We start from the raw sequence: 26337 nt of genomic DNA, 5'->3' as shown, positions 1-26337 counted from the left end.
GAATAGCACCAGATAAATATTGCATGAAAACATAAGACTTTATGGCTTTAAACAAACAAGAGAATTATGCTGTTCCTCCAATATTTTGTTGGCAGCAATTTTGTAGCCATAAAAATATATTTAGAATGTGAATCAATTTATAATTATTCTAGCATAGATAAATAGAATGAAATTAAGACCCATTGAGATCAAGGACAGAAGTCCTTGGGACTTCTTAGGAGTCATCATTTCTGAATTTTAATATTCAGGAAAATCTGTGAGTAATCAACCCAAAAGACAAAAAACAAATGAACAAACAGTTCTGGATTCCACACAGGCATTGCTTCCAGCCATGCTTCCTCCTGCTGCTCTCATCACGCCCAAATTTTTGGTCCTTGAATTCCAAGACCCACTGACACCTCTCTTCTTTCCTACATTAAGTTGCTGCACAGCTTTAAAAGTGTAGGGTCTAAAAAGGCTTGAAAGGCTGTACAAAAAAAAAAAAAGAGGGTGGCAGAGAACAGAATAATTCAAACATTTGCTGCAAATGTGGGTGCTATTTCACCTTTATATTTTGTAGTTCACACCATAAAGCAAATTAACTGCCACATATATATTAACTCCCGTATATATAAATTAACAACAGGAACTATGACTAAAGCTGCTAATTACTTTAAGAGTTTAATGGCTAATAAATTCTCTGAGAAATATTTTCAGGTTTGAGGATACTGAATCTTTGAAATAAACACACTGGTTCGAAGCCTTTTTAATGAGGAAACAGGAGTGGCTTAATTTGCAATACTTGCATACCTATGCCACAATGACGATGTATGTTTATGTTTTGCTACAAATTTCACTTGCATACTATTGGAATAGATAGAATTGGTTTCCCTCTGTATGTGAAGCTTGGCATTAGTTAAAACAGAGTGAGTATGTTGTGTCATATGTGGTTGTAGGAGGCCCAACTGTTGCCCATGCCTACTAATTGCAAGACAATTACCTCAGAGAGTCTCTGCTATTTACCTCTGAACAGCGTCAGCCTCAGAGAATTGAGAAGAGCAATCGCTTCAGAAACACAAGCCTGGCCTGGCAGTATAAAAGCAGAGTTGACTGCCATAAAGCAAGGAGGGTAACCTGCTGGTTTGTGACGAAGTGCCTGGGCAGGAGAGAAGGTGCCAGGGTGGATGTCACTTTGGGCAACCTGGGCTAGTGGAAGGTCTCCCTACCTATGCCAGGGGTGGGACTAGAGGGGGGCTTTGAGGTCCCTTCCAGCCCAAACCAGTCTGGGATTCATAGGGGACAGAAGGACAAAGCAACCAGAAAACTAATTTGGAAAATTTGCAGGAAGGTTTATAAGCATTTTCCCCACTAACAGTGGGCTGCCTTGGCTGATGGCCAGATGCCCACCCAGGTGCCCTCTCACCTCTGCTCCTCAATAGCATATGAAAGGAAAATTGGATGAACATGTTTGAAGGTTAAGACAAGCAGATCACTTACCCATTACTCACAGGCAGAATAGACTCAACTCAGGAAAAATGCATTTAACTTGCTGCCCATTAAAAATAGATTTGGGTGGTGACAAAGACAAAATAGCACCTTCTCATCCCACCCCTTTTCTCAAGGCTAAGCTTCACTCCTCCACTCCCGACCCCTCTCCTCTTCCCAACTCCTTCTTCAATCTTCCCTGCCTCACTGTATTTCCTCCTTCCTGAAAATCAGCTACCCTGTGGCACCTCTGGTCTGGCTGGGCCCTGAGCCAAGCACTGGGAACCAGTGGGAACCATCCAGTCCTGGCCGCTCTTCTCAGAGTCCCCTCAGCTCTTGCCAGGGCATTGCACTTAAAAAGGCCACAAAAAAAATCCATTCCAATCCAATCCCTCTTTCTGAAAGGTAGGAAAAAATTAATTCTTTTCCCCCAAGTCTCCATCAGAGATTACTGCAGCCTTTCGAAAAATTCCTATGAGCTCTGAAGTAAGAATCCTGGACTCCTTTTGTAATCATTTGAGGGAGGCACCTGGCATTAAAGCCACACAATACTTTTACAGTGAGATCTCGACATTGCAATAATTTACCACTACCATATCACTTCTGCCCATAATTTACAATGGCTTTTTTACAGACAGCCATCACCATTCACTTTATTGTCAGCGCAATAAGCAGGAGCTGTGCACCTTATAAAATGTGACTACATATATAGTATATATACGGATCTTTATCAGCATGAATAATCCCACTGCTCTCATTTACATAAGGATTACTTATGTAAATGCAATCAGTTTGTGCAGAACTGCATCCCTAGGGAGACAGACAGGTAACATGGGAAGGAAAGGGGTATTTTTCTAGGAAGTATTCTGGGCGTATGTAAAAGACATATCCAAAAGCTAAGAGAGAATGCTGAAAAGGCTGGGGTTGATCTCACACAGGCATAAAGTGGGCAAGCCATTTGAACACATGCGTGTGCAAGCAGAAAAAACTGGTAATCACAATTTTGGAACTGGCAAGGAGGAGTGTATCGAGGTGTTTTTGTATTACATACACTATATAATACACTTCATTTCCCAAAACAGTGATCAAATTCATTCTTTAATAGATACACACAGTCTCTAGACAGTACAGACTTACCCAAAGCCCACACCACTGCTATGTCAACCTATAGCAGAGAGATTCTGCACAGAACCCATTTTCCCCAGAGTTTCCAGTTCAGTTCCTTCTCTGAAAAATCTTCTACCACCAAGTCTTCCAGGAGATTGGGGAGGTGGAATATGTCTATGAGGGGAGTTAATGGCTCCTTAGCTTTGCTACCCTTCAGATGGACCTAAAAATGGCTCCAGAAAGCTCCAGAACTATCTCTATAGCCACATTTGCCTCTTTCCCAATAGATATGCCTGCTTCAGGGACTACCTTTAGTGAGGAATCTTGTTTCCTTATATTAAACTTGTTAACTTCAGTCCTGTCCTGAAGGAGATATGTAGAAAATAAACTCTCTGACCACACTGTCTTACCTTATGCAAGATAAAATGTTAGGGATTGTCAAGAATAAAGTTATGTGTATTAGTGACAGTCTGTGGGAATTCAGTGCGGTGAAAAAGAACTACAATGACAAGAAACAACTAAGATTTCAAAAGAATGCAATTAAATAAATAGATAGGAAGTGCACAAAATAAATCTTCTTCTTCCACAGTCAACAGCTGCAATACTTATAATTTCCTTCAACATCATTTATGTCTATTAGATGTCTAGATGCAGACTGGCATGTTCAATGCTTTCATAAAACAGTTTTAAAATATTTTTTTTTATTATTGCCTATTTACAAAGTTAAAAATGAATAATTTTTCACAGAAGCCCCGAACAACAGAGCAAAGTAAGAGTTACAGTTAATCATTCAGAGCTAATATTCTTTTGATGATGTCTACCTGCAGAGATTAAGTATTTCAATACCACAAGGAGAAATCTAAGTAATTATGCCAAAACAAATGAAAATTCAGAACAAGTTATAATTTGGAGCAGCACAAAGCCAAATTTTTAAGACTACTGAAGTTCAAGAAACTCACTTTGCAAAGGATTCCCATCTCTGCACGCTTAAAAACTACTCACTCCCCCCCACCAAAAAAGGCCCCCAAAACCAAAGCAACTCTAGAATTCTGGTCAACATATGGCTATAAGATTATTCATGTTTATTAAAGTGACCTTGAATTCAAACAATATTCTAGTAACTCCACTACCATTTTCAAACAAACCCTGTTATTAAACACTCCTGAGCTTACCAACAGCTCTGTAGGACTCTGGTAAGGCTCATGAGAAAAACTAATTTAAAAAAAAAGTCAAGTCTTCTAAAACCCAGACAACACAGAATTAGAATTGTGTTGCCAGAGATGAAATTTGTTACGGGAAGTTGCTTTGAACACAAAACGCAGACAGCCAGAGCTGTGCAACATTTTAGCTTCTGGCCCTGTATTAGGTTGTAAGTATTTTAAACCCTTCTGGCAATACTATAGATTTGCCTGTAAAGCATTAACAGAGTTGCATAATTCCTCTGAATTTCAACCTAACTGCAGAACTTTGTTTTAATATACTTGAATAGCTCATATCTTTAAGTCACTAAGATGCGTGGTCAAATTTAGCCCCAGGCTAATGTCATTTTGTCAGGATTTTTTTCTAAATGAATAACAGTGTGGCTTTTTCATGTGGACAAAAATATGTAACACACAAAACAAAGGAAATAACCCCTCAGAGTACTTGTAATCACCATACAAATTTTGAAGTCAACCTTAACTCATTCGCACTGAGATGGGGAGATTCATAATGCTGTGGGTAGCAGCTTGGTTTACTTTTGGCTGAGACACATTCTTTGTCTTGAAAAAGCATGAGAAAGGGAAACTTGTTCCTAAATGGTAGCACCTCTGTAAAGGTCAATTTTCTTGGCTATACACAAAATGCCAGTTAATTTTAAGCAGATGTCCTATCTCTGAGGACCAGAGAGACCAGAGATAATAACTGCTACAAGTTGTGCCATAGGAGGTTCAAGTTAGAAATGAGGAGAAATTTCTTCTCTGAGAGAGTGGTTGGGCTATGGAATGGGCTGCCCAGGGAGGTGGTGGAGTCGCCGTGCCTATAAGTGTTCAAGGAAATGCTGGATGAGGTACTTAAGGACATAGTTTAGTAAGTAATATAGTAGTAGGGGGACAACTGGACTAGATGGTCTTGGAGGTGTCTTCCACCCTTAATGATTCTATGATCTAGTCACAGCTCCTGCAGTGAGCAGGGACATCTTCAGTAAATCAGATCACTCAGAGCCCCACCAAGCCTGACCTTAAATATCTCCAGGGATGGGGCCTCCTCTGCCTCTCTGGGAAACCTGTGCCAGTGACCTACCACCTTCATATTGAAGAACTTTTTTCCCTAATAACCAATCTAAACCTCCCCTTTTCTAGTTCACAACCACTGCCCCATCCTATTGCTACATGCCTTTGTGAACAGTTCTTCCCCAGCTTTCTTATAGGCATCTTTCAGGTATTGGAAGGCCACTATAAAGTCCCCCAATGCCTTCTCTTCTGCAAGCTGAACAAGCCCAGCTCTCTCATCCTGTCTTCGTAGGAGATATGCTGGCCACAATTCTTTCGATGCTGGGCTGCAGATGCACATCGGTGGCTCATGTCAAGCTTCATTCCGTGTACCCCCAAGTCCTTTTCCTCAGGGCTCCTTTCCAGCACATCATCTCCTAACCTGTATGGATAATGGGGACTGTCCCAAGCCAGGTGCAGAACCCTGTCTCTTTTTCAGGGCTGCTTTTCCACTTCCCACATGTAAGGGTGTTTGCTTTGCTTGCCCCCCCCCCCCCTCCCCCAAAAAAGCCCCCAACAAGAGGGTGACATTTTTCCTACTAACTAACTCTAATTAGCTATGCCTCCCTGGGGCACAGATCAAGAACATAACTAGAAAACTCCTGGATCTGGTTCACCCCTCTGATTACTACACATTATTCCTTGTTCAGGAAGGCAGTGATGAAATCTCTCGAAGAAGCCTGAGAAGTATCAAAAGAGACTTCAGGGGTTTAGGGAGGTTGATTGAGGGAGGGGAAGTGCAAGTGGTGTCTTCTTCTATCCCATTTGGGGCAGCGAAGAACACGCAGTGGGCTAAGTAGAGGTGTTGAATAGGTGGCTGAGGGGCTGGTGTCACCTTAGGAACTTCGGGTTTTTCTATCACGGTAGGGTTTACTCAGTGCCTGGCCTGACAGCAGCGGATGGGTGCCACCTGCCTCCAAGAGGGAAAAGAATCCTTGCTGAAGATCTGGCAGGCCTCATTGACAAGGCTTTAAACTAGTTAGGAAAGGGGGAGGGGATATAGTGAGGCTTGCTAGGGTGGAGCAAGTAGCCTCTAGCTTTATGCTAGATTTGAAGGGTGAAGAGGGTAAAATTCAATGAGATAGAGAAGGGCTTGGGGATGCTGAAAATCTTCAAGATTGTAGGGAAATACCTTTAAAGTGTCCCATAGGACCTTCTGGGGACTTTTCAGAGGAGGTAGTATTGCTGACCCCCCTTCCGAAACCTTCTAATGTCCCTCTAGGAGGCTGTGGGGGAAAACTTCAGATTCCTCCCAGAGGTTTGAAGGAGGGCTCCTCAAAAAAGGTAGAGAGTCAGAAAGCCCAGCTGAAGTGTCTTTACACGAACGCACACAGCATGGGTAATAAGCAGGAGGAATTGGAAACCGTGATGTCACTGTAAAATTATGGTCTAGTTACAATCACAGAAACATGGTGGGTTGATTGCCACAACTGGAATACTGTGGAAGGGTATCACCTTTTTAGAAGGGATAGGCTAGGTAGGAAGGGTGGTGGAGTTGTCTTCTATGTTAAAAAGCAGATAGACTATGAGGAGCAATCTCTGAGAAGTGGTCAGGAGCAGGTTGAGAGCCTGTGGGTCAGAATTAGGGATGGGACTAATAAAGAACAGCTGGTGACAGGGGTCTACTACAGGCCACCTGATCAAAGAGAGACTACTGATGAGGCTTTCCTCCTTCAGCTGCAGGAGGCACTGAGGTCACAGGCACTCATCCTGATGGGGGACTTCAACCATCCAGATATCTGCTGGGAATACCACACAGCGAGCTGCAAGAGATCCAGGAGACTCCTGGAGTCTACAGATGACAACTTTCTGGTTCAGGTTTTGGACAGACCGACCAGAGGTGATGCACTGCTGGACCTGGTGCTCACCAGTAGGGGGAAGATCATTAAAGGTGCTAAGGTTGGAGACAGCCTGGGCTACAGTGACCATGCCCTAGTTGAGTTTGTGATCTCAAGGAATGTGGGCCTGGCAAAGAGTGGGATCGGGACTCTGAACTTTAGAAGAGCAAACTTAGGCTGTTTAAGGACTTGTTGGCCAAAATCTCTTGGGAGGTGGTCCTTAGAGACAGAAATGTTGAGGAAAGTTGGCTACTCTTTAAGGATGCCTTCCTGAGAGCTCAAGAGCTCTCTGTTCCTCTGAATAAGAAAGTGGGCAGGAGAGGCAGGAGACAAGCATGACTAGGCAAGGACCTGCTGGCCAAACTGAGGGAAAAGAAAGGCAAATACAAGCTCTGGACACAAGGGTGTGTTGCCTGGAAAGAATACAGGGATGCTATTCGGACTTGCAGAGATGGGATCAGGAAAGCAAATGCCCAGATGGAACTGAACTTGGTGAGGGATGTTAAAAACAACAAGAAGGGATTTTACAGGTACATTGGCCAGAAGAGACAGGCCAAAAGAGTGTACCCCCCTTGGTAAATGAGAAAGGAGAATTGGCTGCAACTGATGTGGAGAAGGCTGAGGTACTGAATGAGTTCTTTGCCTCAGTCTTCTCTGGCAGCCAGGATTCTCACAATTCTCAAGTCCCAGAACCTTGCATCCTTGGACCTCTAGGTAGGAACTGGGGGAGTAAATCCCATCCACCCCACTGTAAAGGCAGAGCAAGTCCGAGACCGCCTCATGAGACTGAATGTCTACTAGTCTATGGGGCCAGATGACATGCATCCCAGGGTCCTGAAGGAGCTGCTGATGTGGTTGCCGAGCCGCTCTCCATCATATTTGAAAAGTCGTGGCTGTCGGGTGAGGTCCCTTGGGACTGGAAAAAGGGTCATGTCACTCCCATTTATAAGAAGGGGAGCAAGGAAGACCCACGGAATTACAGGCCAGTGAGCCTCACCTCTGTGCCTGGGAAGATCATGGAACAGATCCTCCTGGATCACATGTTGAAGCACATGAGGGATGAGTGAGTGATCTGGGACAGGCAGCATGGCTTCACCAAGGGAAGGTCATGCCTCACCAATCTGGTGACCTTCTATGATGGAGTGACAGCATCGGTAGATAAAGGGAAGAAAACTGATGTCATCTACCTGGACTTGTGAAAGGCGTTTGACATAGTCCCCCACCACATCCTTATCTCTAAATTGGAGAGATGTGGATTTGATGGGTGGACCATCCAGTGGATAAGAAATTGGTTAACGGACAGTAGCCAAAGGGTGGTGGTCAATGGGTCTATGTCCAGGTGGAGGCCAGTGACAAGCGCTGTCCCCCAGGGGTCTGTCTTGGAACTGGTGCTCTTTAACATCTTTATCAATGACATCGATGATGAATTGAGTGCACCCACAGCAAGTTTGTGGATGACACCAAGCAGAGTGGTGTGGTCGACACCCTAGAAGGAAAGGAAGCCATCCAGAGGGATCTTGACAGGCTGGAAAGGTGGGCCCGGGTGAACCTTATGAGGTTCAACACTGCGAAGTGTAAGGTCTTGCACTTGGGCCGGAAGAATCCCAGACACAGACACAGACTGGGAGAAGAGCTCCTTGAGAGTAGCCCTGCTGAGAAGGACTTGGGGATTCTGGTAGATGAGAAACTTAACATGAACCAGCAGTGTGCTCTTGCAGCTCACAAGGCCAATGGTACCCCAGACTCCATCAGAAGAGGGGTGGCCAGCAGGGACAGGGAGATGATTGTCCCTCTTTACTCTGCCCTCATGAGGCCCCATCTGGAGTCCTATGTCCAGGTCCGGGGCCCACAATAAAAGAAAGATGTAGAACTGTTGGAGAGGGTTCAGAAGAGGCCACAAAGATGATTAGAAGGCTGGAGCACCTCCCCTAGGAAGAGAGGCTGGGGGAGCTGGGCTTGTTCAGCCTGGAGAAGAGAAGGCTGCAGGGGGACCTCATTGCAGCCTTCCAGTTCCTGAAGGGAACATACAAACAGGAGGGGATTCAACTTTTTAAAAGGGTAGACACTGGTAGGACAAGGGGGAATGGATTAAAACTAAAGGAAGGAAGGTTTAGATTAGATATTAGGTGGAAGTCTTTTACAGAAAGAGTGGTGAGGTGCTGGAACAGGCTGCCCAGAGAGGTGGTGGATGCCCTGTCCCTAGAGGTGTTCAAGGCCAGGTTGGATGGGGCTCTGGGCAATCTTGTGTAGATCCAGGACTGGAGGTTGATGGCCCTGCCTGTGGCAAGGGGGTTGGAGCTTTATGATCCTTAGGGTCCTTTCCAACCCATGCCATTCTATGATTCTATGATTTCATTTATAAATGCTCTGATCGTAACACTTGGCTTAAAAAGCACATAGTTATTACAAGCTCCATCATCATCATGAAGTAAAAAAGTAATCATACTACAGTCATGCATGAGAAGTCCATCCTTTTAGGAAAATAATTAAGATCCTCCTGAAAAATATGTCCTCACTAAACACGCAATGGGATTTTTTTTCTATTCTTGATATATCTGTGTGGGGTTTTTTATATGAAAGATACATTTTCAGACCACATGTGCACTTGGAACGGGACCTTAATATCTCCAATTTAAGTTTGGATCATCTTATCCAGGGGTCTTCTAGATACAAGGGTGTGAATAACAGAAGAAATACTTAAATCCAGAAGGATCATCTGACAATATGCAGAACAGAGCCAAATTCACAGACACTGACTACGTATAGAGATTTCTTAGTATTTTTAGGATCCATATGAAGATATTTGAAGCAGCAGAGTAAGAGATGATTGTATTTCACATCTCAGCACTTGAGATGAGACAGGACATGATGAAAAAGGCTATAAAACACCTTGAGTAAGGAAGGACAGGAGGGACGATGGCTTCTTCATGAGACACCACCTAGTTGCCAGATTAATAAATACACATACTGGAATTGGGAAGTTTGCCTTAAGGCATGGAATCTGCTCTCTGCATGCCCATGTGCTCGAGGAGGAACTTAGAGGTAGGAGAAGAGAGTCAAAGGGAGTATTATAACTCAGAAATGCCAAGGCATCAGAAATTTGGACAAAATCCTCTACTTATGAAATGGAAGGATGGTTTCAAAAATTAAGTAAATGCTACCATAGTACTTGTGAACTTACACCCATGACACTTCTTGACACTGTGACAACACAGAAAAGTTTGATACAGATTAGTCAATATTTCCTGTAATAAGAATTTTAATATATACATGTTGACAAGCCAAAAAAATGGTCAAGCCTTATATCTACTGACTTTGGTCTAATGTATTTTACAGCTGCAAGTGACTGGAGCCAGGACAGCACCACTTGATGCTTCCTAATCCTTGAGCATCTGCAGGAGCCACTAACAGAGAAAATATACTGCATTATGGGAGCTTTTGGTGTAAAATTGTACAGACATCCTCCTTTTCTGAAGGTTACACTTCACAGTAACCTAGACACTCCCTAACGAAACTCATCTAATTATAAATTAGATGGAAAAATATATGCTTAATGTTAAACCAAGTCTTTTTCTGTGCAGATGGAGGAGACGTGTAAATCTAGGATTTATTGTGGTATTACCATTACCCTCAGATTCTTTTACAAATTAATTTTAGTATGTTGTGGATAGTTTACATAGAACAAACATTTGACATAAAAATCATCTATTTCTCCAAAATAGGATTTTACCCCTTGGCATTTCTGAAATGGAAAAATTACCTAATAAAGTAAAATCCAGCTATGGTTATTTGACTTGTATTACAGGTGCCAATAATTAGAATAGTTTTGACTATTTAGGAAAGTCTTTGCCCTGGACTTCCCCCACTCTTCCTCCAACCCGCTCCCCCAAAAAATCTACAACCCAAAAAGAAGTGGTTGCAAGGCTGAGACTTATTTGCCCAGGATTTCCTCATTGGTTTTCCTCAGTGGGTGTATAGAGGGCTCACAGTGCATTTGGGAGATGCTACACCTACAAAGAGCACACACTGTCAAAGCGGGTCAGCACAGGAGTTGGGAATCCAGAACTTGGTGCGTATCTGCAGATGGATTAAACAGTCTGTGTGGGAAGTCCATGTAATGGTTTGTACAATCACCAGTGACAGCAGGACAGTCATAAAGCTGCAGCGTGTTTGTTGTCCCATGTAGGACAGCCACAAGGCATGGCACCTGATGGGAGAAACTCCTAAGTACAACCCTGTAAAGTACCTGAACAAGGCAGTTCTCAAATTGACACCGATGAAATTTCCTGGCTAGAAAAAATAGGAGGAATTTGTGATGCTTGAATGTGTAGTAGCTGTAAATAATAAAAACTACTTGTCCTTTGATTAGCTTTATGTTACTTATGTAAGAGAAGTCTCTGTACTTTTTAGTTTACAAGCAAACTGAAAACAGCAGACCAGAGGCAATCAAAAAATAACCACAAACCCATCATTCCAGTGCATTCCTGCAGTTAAATTCTCTGGAGCCAATGCCAATTACCAGCAGAATAAACTATCATTAAAAAATGTAATCACTCCCTAAAACCTTTGAGAAAGTCTGAGATGCTTTGTGAACTTTTTCTGTGGTTAATTAATGAGAGCATTAACCCACTGGGTACTGCTGAAGGGCACAGTGGTGCCATGTCAGAAGCTATAAGCATAACAGCGATAAAAAGAAACAAAGAAGCTAATTAAATCAGGACTGCAACTGGTGGAAAGAGCAACATTGCATTTTACCCAACAGTAAGGCAAAGAAAAGATTGTGCAACACTTGAAACATTACTAAATTCCTGAATAAAAACCAATTTAAATGGGGAGGTTCTCTATCTTTTGGACTTCTTCCTAATTATGGAAAATCCTTTCTTCCTTAGTATTACAGCACTGACCTGCCTTCAGTTTTTGCTGCAAAAATTATACAGGTCTTGGAAGCAATCTGCGACCTACCTGCAGTACAGCCTGTACAGGCACTTCAGACTAATGCTTATGTTGCCTTTACCAAGACAAAAGCAGTTCTGCACCAGTTCTGCAGAAACACAGAAGCTACAACTGCCATGTAAAGGCCAACATGAAAACCACTGAAAAACATAAGGGGGCTTCACTGCAGCAGATATGCTGTGACCTCCAAATTCTGGTGGTAAGAAATATTGGTAGATGGACTGCCAAAAATTCATCTGTGGTTACACAAATCTCAGTTTAAGAGGTGGTACCAGTCAGGATACCAAATTTGAGGAACTGCTATGTCCTTATCTGAAGTTCAGGTCACTACTCAAAAGTAACATGTAGCCTTGCTCGGGATTTTTTTGCCTCAGTAGTTTTGCCTTAACTGGGCCTAATCTCATCAACCAACTGTCTTAACTCCTTTCTTGGGGCCTATGAGATCTCCTGCACATTGCTACACCCTTGGCCACTCAGTGTTTGTAGCAATATGCAACCACCTTAAAAGCTGCATGTCTCACAGCCACAAAACTGTGGAAGTTCTTTTTTTCCCCTGAAACAGCAAATCAATTTAACTTACATCAAACACGAAAGCAGTCATTCTCTTTCACAGGAACAGCCCACTCAAATCCACACCCCAACAGGGACACAACTTACACTACATATTTAACAGCTTTATGTTCTTAAATGTAGCTGTAACTCTTCCAGACCTGCAGACTGATCCATCTTTCTGTTCTCCTCTCAGTTTCACGCACGACATCTCCACTTCACAGAATCACAGAATTATCAAGGTTGGAAAAGACCTAAAAGATCATCCAGTCCAACCATTCACCTATTACTACTAGCTCCCACTAAACCATGTCCCTCAATACAACGTCCAGTCTTTCCTTGAACACCCCCAGGGTCGGTGACTCCACCACCTCCCTGGGCAGTGCATTCCAGTGCCTGATTACCCTTTCAGAGAAGTAGTGCTTCCTAATGCTCAGCCTGAACCTCCCCTGCCGCAGCTTGATACCATTCCCTCTAGTTCTGTCGCTGTCTACACGGGAGAAGAGGCCGACCCCTAGCTCACTACAACCCCCCTTAAGGAAGCTATAGAGAGCCATAAGGTCTTCTCTGAGCCTCCTCTTCTCCAGGCTGAACAATCCCAGCTCCCTCAGCCGCTCCTCGTAAGGCCTGTGTTCCAGACCCCTCACCAGCTTAGTAGCCCTCCTCTGAACGCGTTCCAGGGCCTCAATGTCTTTCCTGTAGTGAGGGGCCCAAAACTGAACACATCTAAGGTCCCAATTCCACTCCTTACTATGAGCGCACCTCAGGATACCAATTTACCAAAAGCACAGTACTTTCAACTGGGTATCAGCAATCAGTTCAATCCCTAGAAAAACCCCCTAACTTTCCTGTAAAGCAAAATGCAGCTGTACAAGCTCAAGAAAGAAACTTCCTCCCCCATTTCTTGAAGAATAGGTAGCAGTCCAATCCACAGCTCCCCATTTCATGGAAAGATAAAGCAGAACAACTCATCCCATGCATCATGCAATCAAGAGAAACAGGAATAAACCAAAGCTGCAATGTTGTTATTCCAAGCTTCAATATTGCTAATAAAACTTTCCAAATTATTTGTTTTTCATCTGTTTTTCATAAATACATTTAGTTTATTTCCAGGTTTGTGGATATGACTGCATAATGCAGTAAAACATTTTGTAAGTTAAAAGACATCTATGTTGCACTTGCTGATATGCCGCTTGAGATTCTCATGTCTTCTGCATTATCACAAGCATCCTGATGACAACCATGCTTGTTGTCTTAGTCAATAAGAAAAAGGAAGAACAGCTTACATGTGAAAAACTGAAGCGTACTGCCTGTGCTGTGTTCTTCCACAGCGACACAAACAGAAGGGTTTTTAAAGTAACTGAGTCTATTTGGATTTGAAATGAGAAGTGAAAGAACTGGCATATAGCAATGACACCACACCAAAGAGAATGAGGTAAAAAGGAATGTGGTTCTGACCTCATTTACTGCCACGTAGTATCGCTGCTGCTGGAACTCAGGCGAGTTGTCGTTCCTGTCTCTCACCACAATCCGTACCTCGTGGTTGATAATGGTGCCAACCTTCTTGTTAACACACTGGACTTGCACCACAATGGACTGAATGGACGTTGGCGGCTGAAAGTAAAGATACACTTTTATAAGACACAGTCAAAATCTGAACTATCGGTCACATTTCGACTGATGTTAACATTGCTCTGGTTCACATATCACCACCCTGCCTGTCTTAGGTCTAACGCTCTATGTCTGGATTAAAAAACTTCTCTGAGAGTGTCCTGACTACAGCTTGTCCCAGTAGTATTTCAGGCAGGCCTACCTACTGCAGAGCTTAATTTTGCAGACCGAGCTTTGCTAGTTGTGTGTGCTAACACAGGAATACAAATCCCCAGCACAACTGGCCCTTCAAAATGCCCTTGGGAACAGCAACACACACAAAAGCACATCTTTTAAACATCTTCTGATTAAAGATACCTAGAAAATGTCACACTTTTTAACCTTTGGTTTATTAATATTGGAATAGAAAGGTCAAGTCGGAAATAAATTCAATATGCTGCCACTTACTTTTACCAAGTAAGTTAGAAACAACTTGGTCACCTTTAAGTGTAGACAGTCAAAAGTCCTGTTCTTTTTACTCCATTGAACAACCTAATATTAAAATAAAAATTGCTCCCAAACTTGATGAATAGGTAAAATATTCAAGATGGAAAAGCTACTACTACTTCCCTGAGTTAATAAAACACATCTACAAAGAACAAAGGAGTAAACACCTCTGGTTCAAATGGAAATTCAGAAAGACGGCTAGGAAAATACAGCATTACAGCATGACTTCTGTTTGCCACATTCCCACCACAGCAAGTGCCAATTTACATATCTGAAGCAATAGTCTGACATGTAAAGTATCGACAGCAATTCCATTTGGATTTTATATCTCACACTCAGCAGAGAGCGACCAAACATGGGAAGGGACAAAATGAAAAAAATCTGTATTTATTAACTTCAAAGTCTTCAGGAGAATAAACAACTCAAAAAAATAATTTCAAGATGCCTAGACTGTACTATTCCGTACTGCGAACACAAATAGATTTCTATACTGAGATTGAGACTTGTAATTATACCATAATTATCTATTTAATTAGGCCTTCACTCATTCTAAAAACAACAATTTGACTGTTGGTTTTGTTTTTTTTTTCCAGTTTGGCTATAACAGATTTTAGAACCAGATGGTTTTCTTTACCCTTCAGACTTTGGCACTAACCAGATGACTTGGGTAAAGATGGGGCTTGAATGTGGTGTTGAGATCTTACATGAAATATCTTTTGTTCCTCACACATTCACCCTCAACTTTCTCTGCAATAAAGTACAGCAAGAATTGCTAACTAAAAGACCCTTCGCTTTGCTGTAAAAATCTGCAGTTAGCTATAACATGGTTCTTGTATCAGCAGAAGTTCTAACACAGGTAGTAACATACCCAGTAACATTTGTAATTTAAATCCAGCCTCTAACATGATTATCTTCAGTTAATTCTCAAGTTGGCATGCTTCACAAAAGATCCACGAATTTTAAAGTCACCTTTAGTAACTTCAAATGCTAATGAGTTGATCTAGATAAGTAATGCCCAAGAAAAACATCAATTAGTTGTAGCAATAGATATATAAGATTGTATTCTTCATTTGGTCTTTGTCGCAACCACATGGGAAGAAACCCAGTTTGCTGCCTTTGGGAAAATATGACAGAGTGTAGGACCAATATAACTTTGACATACACACTGTTTCTGCTGGCTCAGCACCTAGGTTTAAAATCAGGTCTTTAAACAAGCACTGAATCTAGGCATTTATAGACAATAAGCATAAATACAGATTGGCACAATGTAGCAAACTGTTTATGACCCTCAGGACAAATCATCCCAACACCTTCTAGCACTTCCTTTCGCCTTCTGTTCCTATTCATTGCAATTCATCCTTTCCAAGTATGAATCTTTGGCAAGAAAACTCTGAAAATTTCCTTTTATTTGATTTGGTTTGGAAAACAAACTGTCATTCTTAGTAAAGTCAATTAGTGGAGTCTAATAAGATATTCTTTCAAGAAAAGTCACAAAAAAAGAACAGGATCAGGCTAACTGAATCAGCAGAGAGCTGACAAGCAAGCACATCAGAGAGAAAAATGTGAAAAGTACCCAAATCTATTGAATGCAATTGTATATACACCACTGGCAAATCAGAGACCACAACTTCTGCTTGCTAATAAAAAAGTGAATTTTAAGGTTCAACTTAATAAGTTTCACAGGTTTAACTTGAACAATGAGAAAAAAGTTTGATTTTTTTTTGGCTAGATTGAAAGAAATGAAAGCACAGCAAATCCCCCACACACTCTTGAGTGATTTTATATTACAGGGGTTTGCATAGTTCTGGTCTTGAAGGCTAGAAATAGCCCGCAAATAAGTGCCATATTAATCAAGTCCATGACATCAATTTCCCATTATCACTCAATCAGTGGGCTTTTCATTGCTTCTGTTTTCTTTGGCTTGTGACTGACAGCATTTCCTTGAGATCACAGAAGACAGATACAGCTGGGCTCACACCCAACATTCTCTATTACCTGAAAGCTCAGATTTTCTTTTTGTGCCCAGTAAACTTCAACACAACTAGGCATTTCACCCAGCGCCGCAGTAATAGGGACAAGAAGTGTTACAGTTCAGAGTAAAAAACTGAGGAAACAACCCCTTAAATACTATCACAAACCCACCAATACTACCTACATATAACTAAGAACATGTACACCACCCTCCACTTGCTTCCTTGAGACTTTAGCCACCTTCTTGCAAAGGACGTCACTGTGAAGTGTCCCTACGCATTCGTACTCCTGTAAAGTATTCATGAGTTCAGGGAGACTGTTAAAAGTAGAAGAAATCAAATCCTTTGACGAGGTGGTTTTGGTAAAGCATCCAGTCAGATGCTTTTGCCACCGTGTGTCCCTTTGGCTATGTTTTGTGCTGCGTAACTTTGTTTCACATATCAAAACAGTTTGTGAATTAAAACTACATTAAGAACAGCTGAATTCAATTAGTTCTTGTAAACTAAAAATGGAAATGAATAAAAATTTGCATGTTGTGTCTGGTAATTATGAGCGTATCTCAACACACATAGAGAAGACAAATTAATCAGCCAGGCTAATAGAAAACAAACTTCAAGATCTCCTGATCCTTAGAGCACCCCTTCCATGCTGATCTCAGGCACTTTTGAGTCACTTTTCCTCTCGGATTCCAAGGAACTGCCCTGCAATGCTATAACCATGTGAGGAAAAAAATAATGAAAAAAAAATTTCAAGTGTTTCTCCAACAAAATTAACAGACATGCAAACACTCTTATTTATTTTGTACTTTTAATTTGTCTTTTTATAAAAGCCAAAATTAGCCTGAAAATATTTCTTTAGAAACAAGCACACCACACAAATTCTACACTGTCTTAAAAAAAATCCAACACAATAAACTAGTAAATTCTCAGTTGAATATGTTGTGTTTCTAAGTGAATTGTAATAGTCTGAGTTCCTTTAGACTCTCTCACACCTCAAATCAACCTTCAAAGCTGAAGCAGGCTTGTAAGAGGTGTCACAGGACACAAGATGAGCAGCACTTCTCCTTCCAGACAAAAGCAGCAAACCAAAAGCAAAATGGTTTTAATTCAGTAAACAAGTCAAGTTCAATCTATATTTCTGCCAACTCACACATCTATTCGCTTAGTCTTTATTGTTTTGTTTGTCCACGTACTTGTTGTATGGAAACAGTCACATTTCTGCATGCTCCCACTAAGTCCTAATAAAGAAGCAAATTAACCCTGTTCGCATCCATCTGGGACATCAGATGCAGCTGTTATACTCTGGCAGGCCTTGTGTTTATGGTCTTCCTGTGCGTATACACAGATTCAGAAATTAATGGCTATGTGGAAAAAAGAAAATAAAGGGCGAACCCCAAACTTACATCTCTGTCCAGAACTCGGCCGGTGCTGTTTAGGTATAACCTCTGGCTGATAGGGTCGAGGATCACCCAGTAATCTACGTTGTCCTTTAAGGAAAGTTCAATGGTGGGGTCTGGCCCTCCCGCTGTCCCTTTGATCAGCATATTGTCAACCAGGATAGTGCCTGCAAAAACAAGAAACACGCCAGGGAGAAAGTTATGCAGGCATCTGTGTTTTAATGCATTTTCCTAACAACTGCAGCACTAAAAGTACTGTTTTCTAACTAGAGTTTCTGTATTTTGTGCTTTGGGTGATGTTTAAAGAGTCTGAACCTCATTAGCTATAATGAAAAGCTGTCTGTGACACTGAAGCTATTTTGACCATACAAGAAGCAGCACCTGCAATGCACAATGGTTTGTGCCTACGATGAGACCCATGATATACAGCTCTCTCTTTAACATTATGAGGTTTTTTTCTCCATTGAGCAATCATCACCCAATCTCACCTCAAACAAATGAAAGCGCTGAAATAATAACCAAAACCAGAATAAATTTTCTACAGCAAGACTGACACATCAAGGTGAGGGGAAAAAAAAAAGAACAGTTATATAAAACTCTCCAGGAAACAAAAAAAAAATTTAAAAAAAAAATGAAAAGAGGTTTTATACCTTGAGCTGCTCTGCAACGGAAGACTAAATTGCAGCATAAAGACATGAAAACTATGTTGCCAAGACAAAGGTAGCACTCAGTTAGGGCCAACCATATTTTCAATGTATATAATGTACTTTTATCTTTTCCTGTCAGTTAAGTCTTCCCTGACAGGTCTATTAGTCACTTCACAGTACCCACGATGTACATAATTTCCTATGTAAAACACTCCAACTTTCCAAATGTCAAGCATCGCTAACTACCCTAAACGTTGCACTCCGGTGCCTCGGATTTGCATGCACAGTATTTATAAACACTTCTCTGAGGTTTCATTTTTCTGGAAAACTAACACTACTCAGTTTTCCTCACACTGAAATATTAAAAGAAATGATCTTGGTTGAAGTTCATCAGCAGTTAAGAAGAAAATCTGTGAACGTCACTAACTGCAGAACACTTAAATTAGTTTTAAATGTTTATCATATAACCTTCTGCATTAAGGGCCCAAATAATTTATTCCAAAGTGCAGAAGAAAGTTTCTTTACACCTTCACTTTATGACAACAGCAACTCCATATAAATATTCATTTGGGAGGAGAAGCACTTCTCAGTTGGACCTGTAAACCAGTAAAACTAATTGCTGGTCTTAACCACAGCAAGCTAGTTTACAGTCCTAGCAAGGAAAGCACCACAGCCAAATTTTTTTTCAATTGCTTACTTTGGAATTACTTCTAATGACACAATAGAGGTGCTGGGGGAAACATGCATAACTTTGCCCCAAAGCTGGCTTCCTGTTAAAGGAGCAATACCCTTTTAGCCACGTGAGAGACAGAGTTGCTGCCTATGTTTTATGGCGATCAACACAATTTCTTGTACAATTCCACTCTGACCCCATAGCTTGTACTGGTATACAACTACTTTTGAGAGACTACCACTAGTTTTAACATAAAGAGGATTTCACCAGGAACGCCCAGCTGATAAGCAGCCCTGTGACAGTCAAAAGGGCTTACGTCTAGTCACCGATTTCTCTGTAAAATTCACCAGCTTCTGTGTGTTGCCCTCATTATTGTGACAATACAAAGAAAGGTCAGCAATCCAGATTTGAGGTCATCCAAACAAGAGTTCCCCTAGAAATGCCTCACTTAAAAAAAAACAACAAACCACTCAAGAGAACAAGCAACACAGTTGTGGTAATGGCTTCGGTTGGTTTGATTTTTTTCTAGCCGCCTTGTTCATCCCTGAAGTCAAAGTCTAAGGTCTGGCTACATGTTCCCCAGCACTAATCCCAACAGAAGGCTCTTGAAGGAGATAAAGATCTGTCACCTGCAAACAGCACAGCATCAACCTTTTCAGCAAGGGCCACCCACACACAGCAAAGCTATATGGTGGTGTTTATAGAAAATATTACACAAACAAATTCTTGCCAGGAAACAAAGGAGCTTAAGGGATGGTAGAATCAGGGCGATTGAAGTAACCAAACAACACAGAAAAGGGAATAGGGAAGAGAATAGGGTTATGAGTATAGAGGGAAAATATACTGCAAAGGATAATTAGGAACTAGGGGAAAAAGCAGCAACAAGCTCATGTCTTCTCTCCCATGCTGGAGACTAGTAAGCCTATAAGGAGCAAAGGGGCATCATAGCAGAAGGGCACAGAACTATTACAGCTGCCCACCAACCCAATAGGTTCAGATGCTTAGGCAACTATGATAAGTAAAGGTTTTACTTCTCAAAGAATCATTTCTTAAAAATAAAGATTGTCCTATAACAAAAACCAGCCCCGGTTTCTACGAAACTTACAAATATAAGCTAACATTACTAGGTTTTGGTTGAAGTGACAGCAGCAATGGGAAAATATTTTTGGACTGTAGAGAAATCCAATATTTGCAACGCTAAAGGAATTAGACTAGTAATCGTGGCAGAGCTCTGACTGCTAACAGAACAGTCTGCAGGGCCATGCCCTGTGGAGGTAGCGATTGCCCTTCCGTGAACGGTATGCCAGTCATCAAAGGAAAAACACCACACTCAAAGGCACGTACAAACTCCTCACGGCACAGCACGCATTTGGAAGTGGCAAGACACAAGGGCCTTAACATCACCAGCAGGTTCCATGTGTTAAGGATTGCAAACAAAGCAAATACTTTAGATTGCAACATCTACATAATGCTGAAAGTGCTGCAGAACAAGTCAACAGGGGTTGTGACAATGTCCTTGCAGTGACATACCAAATATTTTACCACATGATATTTGCAGACAGCTTTGGTTTGGTGTAGGCTATGTATACCAGGGTTTGCTGGTCTTTGTCCACAGAGGCTTTATTCTCCCTTGCCTTGTTTCTCGTAGAATGACTTCTGCCAAACTCAGCCCTCTACAAGGGCTATGGAGCTCAAGCAAATGTAATTTTTCATGAACCTGTCAATAAACTGCAATTACATTAAAAGAATAATCAACTTAATATCTTGATGTGATAGTCCAGTTAACCGCTGCAACTTAACTGACCTTGCTGCTTCAAATTCTGCATCTCATTAGACATCCCTCTGTTGCACTCTGTAACAGCTGTCTGCACTATGTAACAAAGCACTTGTTTGGTTTGTGTTGATACATGGTTCTTTTGTTCTTAAAAATGGATGGTTTTCTCTACAGATATTCACAAGGCACTTGTAGTCTCTCCTCTTGAAGAGACAGCACTGTGCAAATAAGTATTTTAATAGCCATTCTTCTAACTTAAAACGAATCTGACACTGTTGGTCTTTCAAACCCCCATCCTTTCGATATCTATCATTTTGCTCCTTACATCCTGCCTCTGTCCTTGGTCTAAATCGTCATGAAGGTAACTCACTTAACAATAACTCTGAATGCACGTGGTTTGATGTGACTGCATCAACAGGTTGTCCATTAACTCTCCATACATGCGAGCACAAAAGCAGACACATCCCTCGACATTTGCAATGCACTAATACAATAAGGTTAGACAATGGCTTTTGTATCTTTTTCACAAGCAGCAGCTCAAGCAATGTGCTACCTGAAATTAAATCTTTTACTGGTTCTAAAAGTTACATGCCTTCTGTAGTTCTAGTGAAGTTCAATTTTACAATATCAGGGTGTGAGGGTTTGGTCAAAAGCTACTGAGGGCACCTGAACAGGATGCTGCCACTCCTGGCAAGGATAGAGACGGTCCATGTAGATGTTTTTCACACACCCAGTTCCTGGGAAGGTGCACTCAAATGTCCCAAAATACAGTTGTGTTTCAGCACTGTTCCCTGCATTTTGGTCCTGCATGTACAAACCATTAACAAGGACAGCAGGGACTATAATTAGTGATATTTTTCCTGGCTAATTAAAGGACTGATGTTAAAGCTAGATTGAACATCAACACAAGTAGAATTTTAAGGACACCTTTTCATCTTGTGTGGAGAGCACAATTTGGCTGCTTTTGCACTTCCACTGAAGCCTGATGACCACTGTGATGTCTTGTGTAAAGACCATACAGATTTTTCAAGTGATCAGTAGAGAATAGGCCTGCAGGAATCAAAGTCAAGCAAATTGTTGGCTCAAAAAAAACCCAACAAAAATGCCAGAAACCAACAGACTGTACAAGAGAAGAGAGATCTGTTGGTTTTCATGTGTGATATAACTTTCACGTATGTAATAACAAACGTTGTCAGAACATTTACTCTGAAACGTTATCTGACCTTACTGGAAATTATTCAACAAGTAGCTCACCAAAACAAGATAACAAGAATAAAAATTACAGATCATCTAGGACTAGATGATCTTGGAGGTTTTCCTCAACCTTAATGAGTCTGTGATTATAAATATTGTAACAATAGTTCTACACTGGACTATTCCTCTGAGAGGAATCCGGAAGCTGAATATGTTCACCAGACTGAAATAATAGGGAAGGGTTTGTTTTTACAAATCAGTCTCCGCAAAAGGTGATCTTTAGCATTACAAGGTACTTGGGTGCCAAAGCCATGAAACACAGGATTTGCCGTTTATGGTCTACTAAAGACAGCAGACACAGAGTGCTCTGTGAGGACTCACTTATTAAATGATTTAGACCCATCTTGGGATTCTTTTAGTTGAGCATTTTGGCAGAGCCCTTTTTTAAAGTGACTTATGCCTTATGGTGGCACATGAATCAGAGAACAGGATTCTAGAAGAATTAAGCCTCTGGCACTTGACTATTAGGAATTACAAGGCATAATTTAGGAATGAAAGGCCTGCAGAACTTGACTGTTTGGATTTAAAAGTCATCTGCTGTTTCTCATTTTGCAGTTGCTGATCTCCAGGCACTTGGAGCACATCCCATCTCCCCAGAGACACTTCTAAAGGGGTGCAATCAGGTGAAGGCTTAACTTTATGGGACCAAGAACTTGACACACCATCGATGGTCAGCCCCAGTGACATCAAAGAGACGTATCTAACTGCAGCCAGTTCAGCAAGCTGTATTGGGCTGAAGCCAAATCCTGAAGCATGTCTGAAGCAAAGGCAGAATTATAGCCCTGAAGTTTTTTTTTCATCCAAATGTAGTTATCCTTCCTTCACGAACAGTCTAAAACTTGTTCTCACTTTCAAAGCTGATGAAAGATAAAATAAACCTGCAACACCATGATTAAACTCTGATATTACCACATGACATTAGCAGCTACTGTCACGTCCTGCCAACAATAAGGGAGAAGTGACTCAAATTCACCGGTTCCCTTTGTTCCCTTCGCATTGTTTGTTCTTCCAGTTGGTCTCTGACTGCTGCTTCAGCTATATGATGTAGAAAAAGGATAAATGCAATAAAAAGGATCCTGTTCTGCTGTTCACATGGAACATATGTCCAAACAACATGCCAAGGAACTTAGATTAAACTTACATGGGACTTCCTACTCTGGAACGCCAGCTGTGAATTTTTCTGCCTAGGAGAATGATGTGCAGTACCTGTCTGAAACAGTGACTTTAGGAAGAATCAGGTACCCTATGCACCATACTCACAGAGGCATGGTACTTTAAATGAGCAATGTATTAATTCACTTGTCCAAAAGACAAGTGGAAAGAGAAGGTGGTACTTAAAAGACATATATACACATACAGACACTCTAACGCTTTGAGCTCCAGTAAAGAAGCAGTACTTGTCACTAGATGCAAGGAAACTCATCACTTCTGCACTCTAAAACAATAGGGTCTGGGTTTTTTTTTTTCCACACCTAGTTTATTAAAAAAATAAAAACCAAAGACCAAGCAAGGATAGCATGAATAGGAAGCCTAAAGACATGAGAAACTCTTGATTCGTAAAGATCCTCTGCACAACAGCAGGCTGGGAAGCTCAGACTTGGTGGTGACGACAGTGATCAGCATCTTCACTGGAGCTGGGAGACTCAGTGGTCATAAACCACCTGCCAAAGGGTAAAGAGCATGGCTATTGCTGCCTCTGCACTTCCACCTTCTGTTAGTCAAGTTCAAGAAACCAAAGCAGGCAGAGAGAGGTCATAGGTTCAGGAAGGTCTCTGTGTACCTGATAGTTTTTCCTCTCCTCAGTGAGTCCTGAGCAGCCTTCTCACAGTATGTAAAGGCTTCACCAGGATTCTTCCAGACGAAACAAAGGTGCATTAAAACCCCACCTGTATTTCTGTACTGCTTTCCTCTGCCTGCCACTGATTATAAAGCAATTTGAAAATGGGAATTATTTTCTTATGGAAAGATATTAGATGGATCACTTGAAATGGTAGTTGCTTTTTTTTCGATTTTCTACAAAGTTTTCATAGTTAAACCCGGATCACAAACTTATTTTTCTACATTTGAAGGCATACGTCTGTAGAATAGGATGGATTACATAGCAATAAATGACAAGCCAATGGAAAATAAAAACCTTATTGCAGAAATAAACTCTCAACATTGTCACAAACTTATTTAGACCCACGCTGGAAGTTCACACACACACACACACAAAAAAAAAAAGGACAATTCTACAAAACCACCTCCTGGATTACATAGTTCCTATTCTTCATCCTTACATCATCATCAGGAATTCTCAGAGAAGTTTCCAAGGTTGTTTCAATATTGTTTTCCTGCCAGCGTGGCTCATCTTCTCCCATCCTGCTCCATGCACAACCACAGCCTCCAAGCAATTATAGAGCACCACTAAAACCCAGCCTATTAGTTTGACAGGAGCTCGACAAGTTCAGGTTTAAGGTTTTTATTTCTAGTCCTCCCACACAGACCTTAAGTCTTCCCACCTCAAGCCACCATAAGAATTCCCCAACTGGATTAGAGTGTCATAATGTCACAGCAGCAGCACCTCACTGCTTCACATACATGGCTCACGTGTGACTCTGAGAAATCCAACCCACGGCATTTACACTCTACATCAAAGCATAGCAAACAAGGATAAAACAAAACCAGAAGAGGGAAGCATCGTGGTCAAATGCTAACTTCTAAAGTCACTAAATATTCAGCATTTGCCTTCCTAGGTGTATTTTTTATTTATTTGGATCTGAGTATGTGTGTGCATGTGTATTAAGAGAATGAGCAAGAGATTAAAGAGCAACTGTGGAACGGCAGAGAAGGATGCCCAGGAGAAAGCAGAGGACTTGGGTGAGAGAGGAGCAGAAATTCTAACTAAAAAGCCAGAGGACTAAAGAATTCAGGCTGCAGAGACTAGACTGCCCTACCACAAATATTGCCCAGGATGGAGGAAGCCAGGTGTCTGCCTGGGGCCAGAGTTTACAAGTTGCAAGGTTACTCAAAGTCCCAGGTCATACATTGTTCTGTACAACGTCCCATCTGTACAGAGATGAAAGCAAAAGAGCACCTCAGGTGAAAACAAACTCCCCATCTTTCCTCACACCTAAGCCCAACTAATTTTAACAATTTTAAACAGGAAAACATGAAAACAGTTTTTCAGAAATCCTTTTTCAAAGCCAACTTTTTTTAAATGCTCAGGGTTGCTGCAGAAGGATAACTGCTTGCTTCACAGAAGGATCCTCTTGTTCCTCCTTTAATGTTTCATGGGGGCAGGTCAGCACCAGGCCCCGTGCTGAGGCCACCGACGTTGCTCTTGTTCTCTCTCTCTGCAAATGTTTCTGGCAGAAAGACTCTTAGTGCTATGAAACCTAAACTGAGTAGGGTAAAGCACGTCAGCATCCAAGGACTGACTCAAGATTGTTGGTTTTTATCATACCACTATTTTATATCGCCACAACTCAACTCAGTACTTCTACCAAAAGATTAACTTTACTTGTTGGATCTCAGACTGACTACACAGAGCAAAATCCAGAGTCCTATCCCAATTACCACAGTAGCAATAGAAGGCAAATTGGGAAGTCATGCAGCTCTCTCTCTGGAGTTCCAGAGAGGTGGCTGCTTCCTACCCCTCCTCCTTAAACCAAAAGGGGGGTTAGCAGAAAGAGGCACCCTTTGCACGAGGCCTTCCCGTTTCACTCTCTCACCCGAGGCACTTTGCTGTGTCTGCCCACCCACGTCACTGGCACACCTCCATCCCCCTTTCCCTCAAAAGGGAAGCTTTCTGCTTTGCTTCTCACTGGCCTCCCTTCAACTCTGCACTGGGGTCAGGAGCCAACATCACTGCCATTCAGAGCCTCTGAATGGCAAAGGCAGCTCTTCTCCACATTCAGCAGATTTTTGCAACACAGGACCACAGGGATGTCTTCATGGCATCAGACCGGCATCTGCAAAGTCCTTTGCTCCACATCCAACAGTACTCTGCATTACAGGTGGCAAAGCAAAAACAGTCTGCAGGAGACAGGTGACAACAATGGCTTTGCCTACAGGGGATTGTTTTTTCTATTTCAGCCTTCAAAACCTTCTCCTTCTAGAAGAATTTTTTCCTTAACATTTGTAAACTCCTTTGAACTCATTCTAACTACAAACTGTACAGAAAACAAATGCAATGACTCTCTTCAAAACCCATCTAAAGGTTTAAGCTGAATTACTACTAAAAATTCAACTCCTGTAAAACATTTAGAAAAGATGGCTTTTAAGATTAAAAAGTGTCATACTTAGATTAAATAAATAAATAAATACATGCATAATTACTTATACCTGTACAAGATCAAACCAAAGACCCACCTAGCCTGGCAT

The 26337-nt window shown here is 41.6% G+C and overlaps 1 protein-coding gene across 5 annotated transcripts in view; it reads right to left on the bottom strand.

Annotated features, from left to right (window-relative positions):
- The window catches only part of PCDH15 (protocadherin related 15), a gene marked incomplete at both ends in the record, with an annotated part of 350568 nt that overhangs the window by 244798 nt on the left and 79433 nt on the right, over window positions 1-26337 (bottom strand). For all 5 annotated transcript variants that reach the window (XM_084265723.1, XM_084265721.1, XM_084265724.1 and 2 more), the window contains 2 exons: window positions 13619-13774; window positions 17631-17791. In XM_084265723.1, the coding sequence (XP_084121849.1) occupies window positions 13619-13774; window positions 17631-17791 (317 nt within the window). The remainder of the gene's footprint in view (window positions 1-13618; window positions 13775-17630; window positions 17792-26337) is intronic.

The sequence above is a fragment of the Gallinula chloropus genome (assembly GCF_964237585.1).
Source record: "Gallinula chloropus genome assembly, chromosome: 5".
NCBI classification, from domain to species: Eukaryota; Metazoa; Chordata; class Aves; order Gruiformes; family Rallidae; genus Gallinula; species Gallinula chloropus.
Note: the sequence above shows the minus strand (reverse complement) of the source record. Positions and strands in the feature narration are given on the sequence as shown.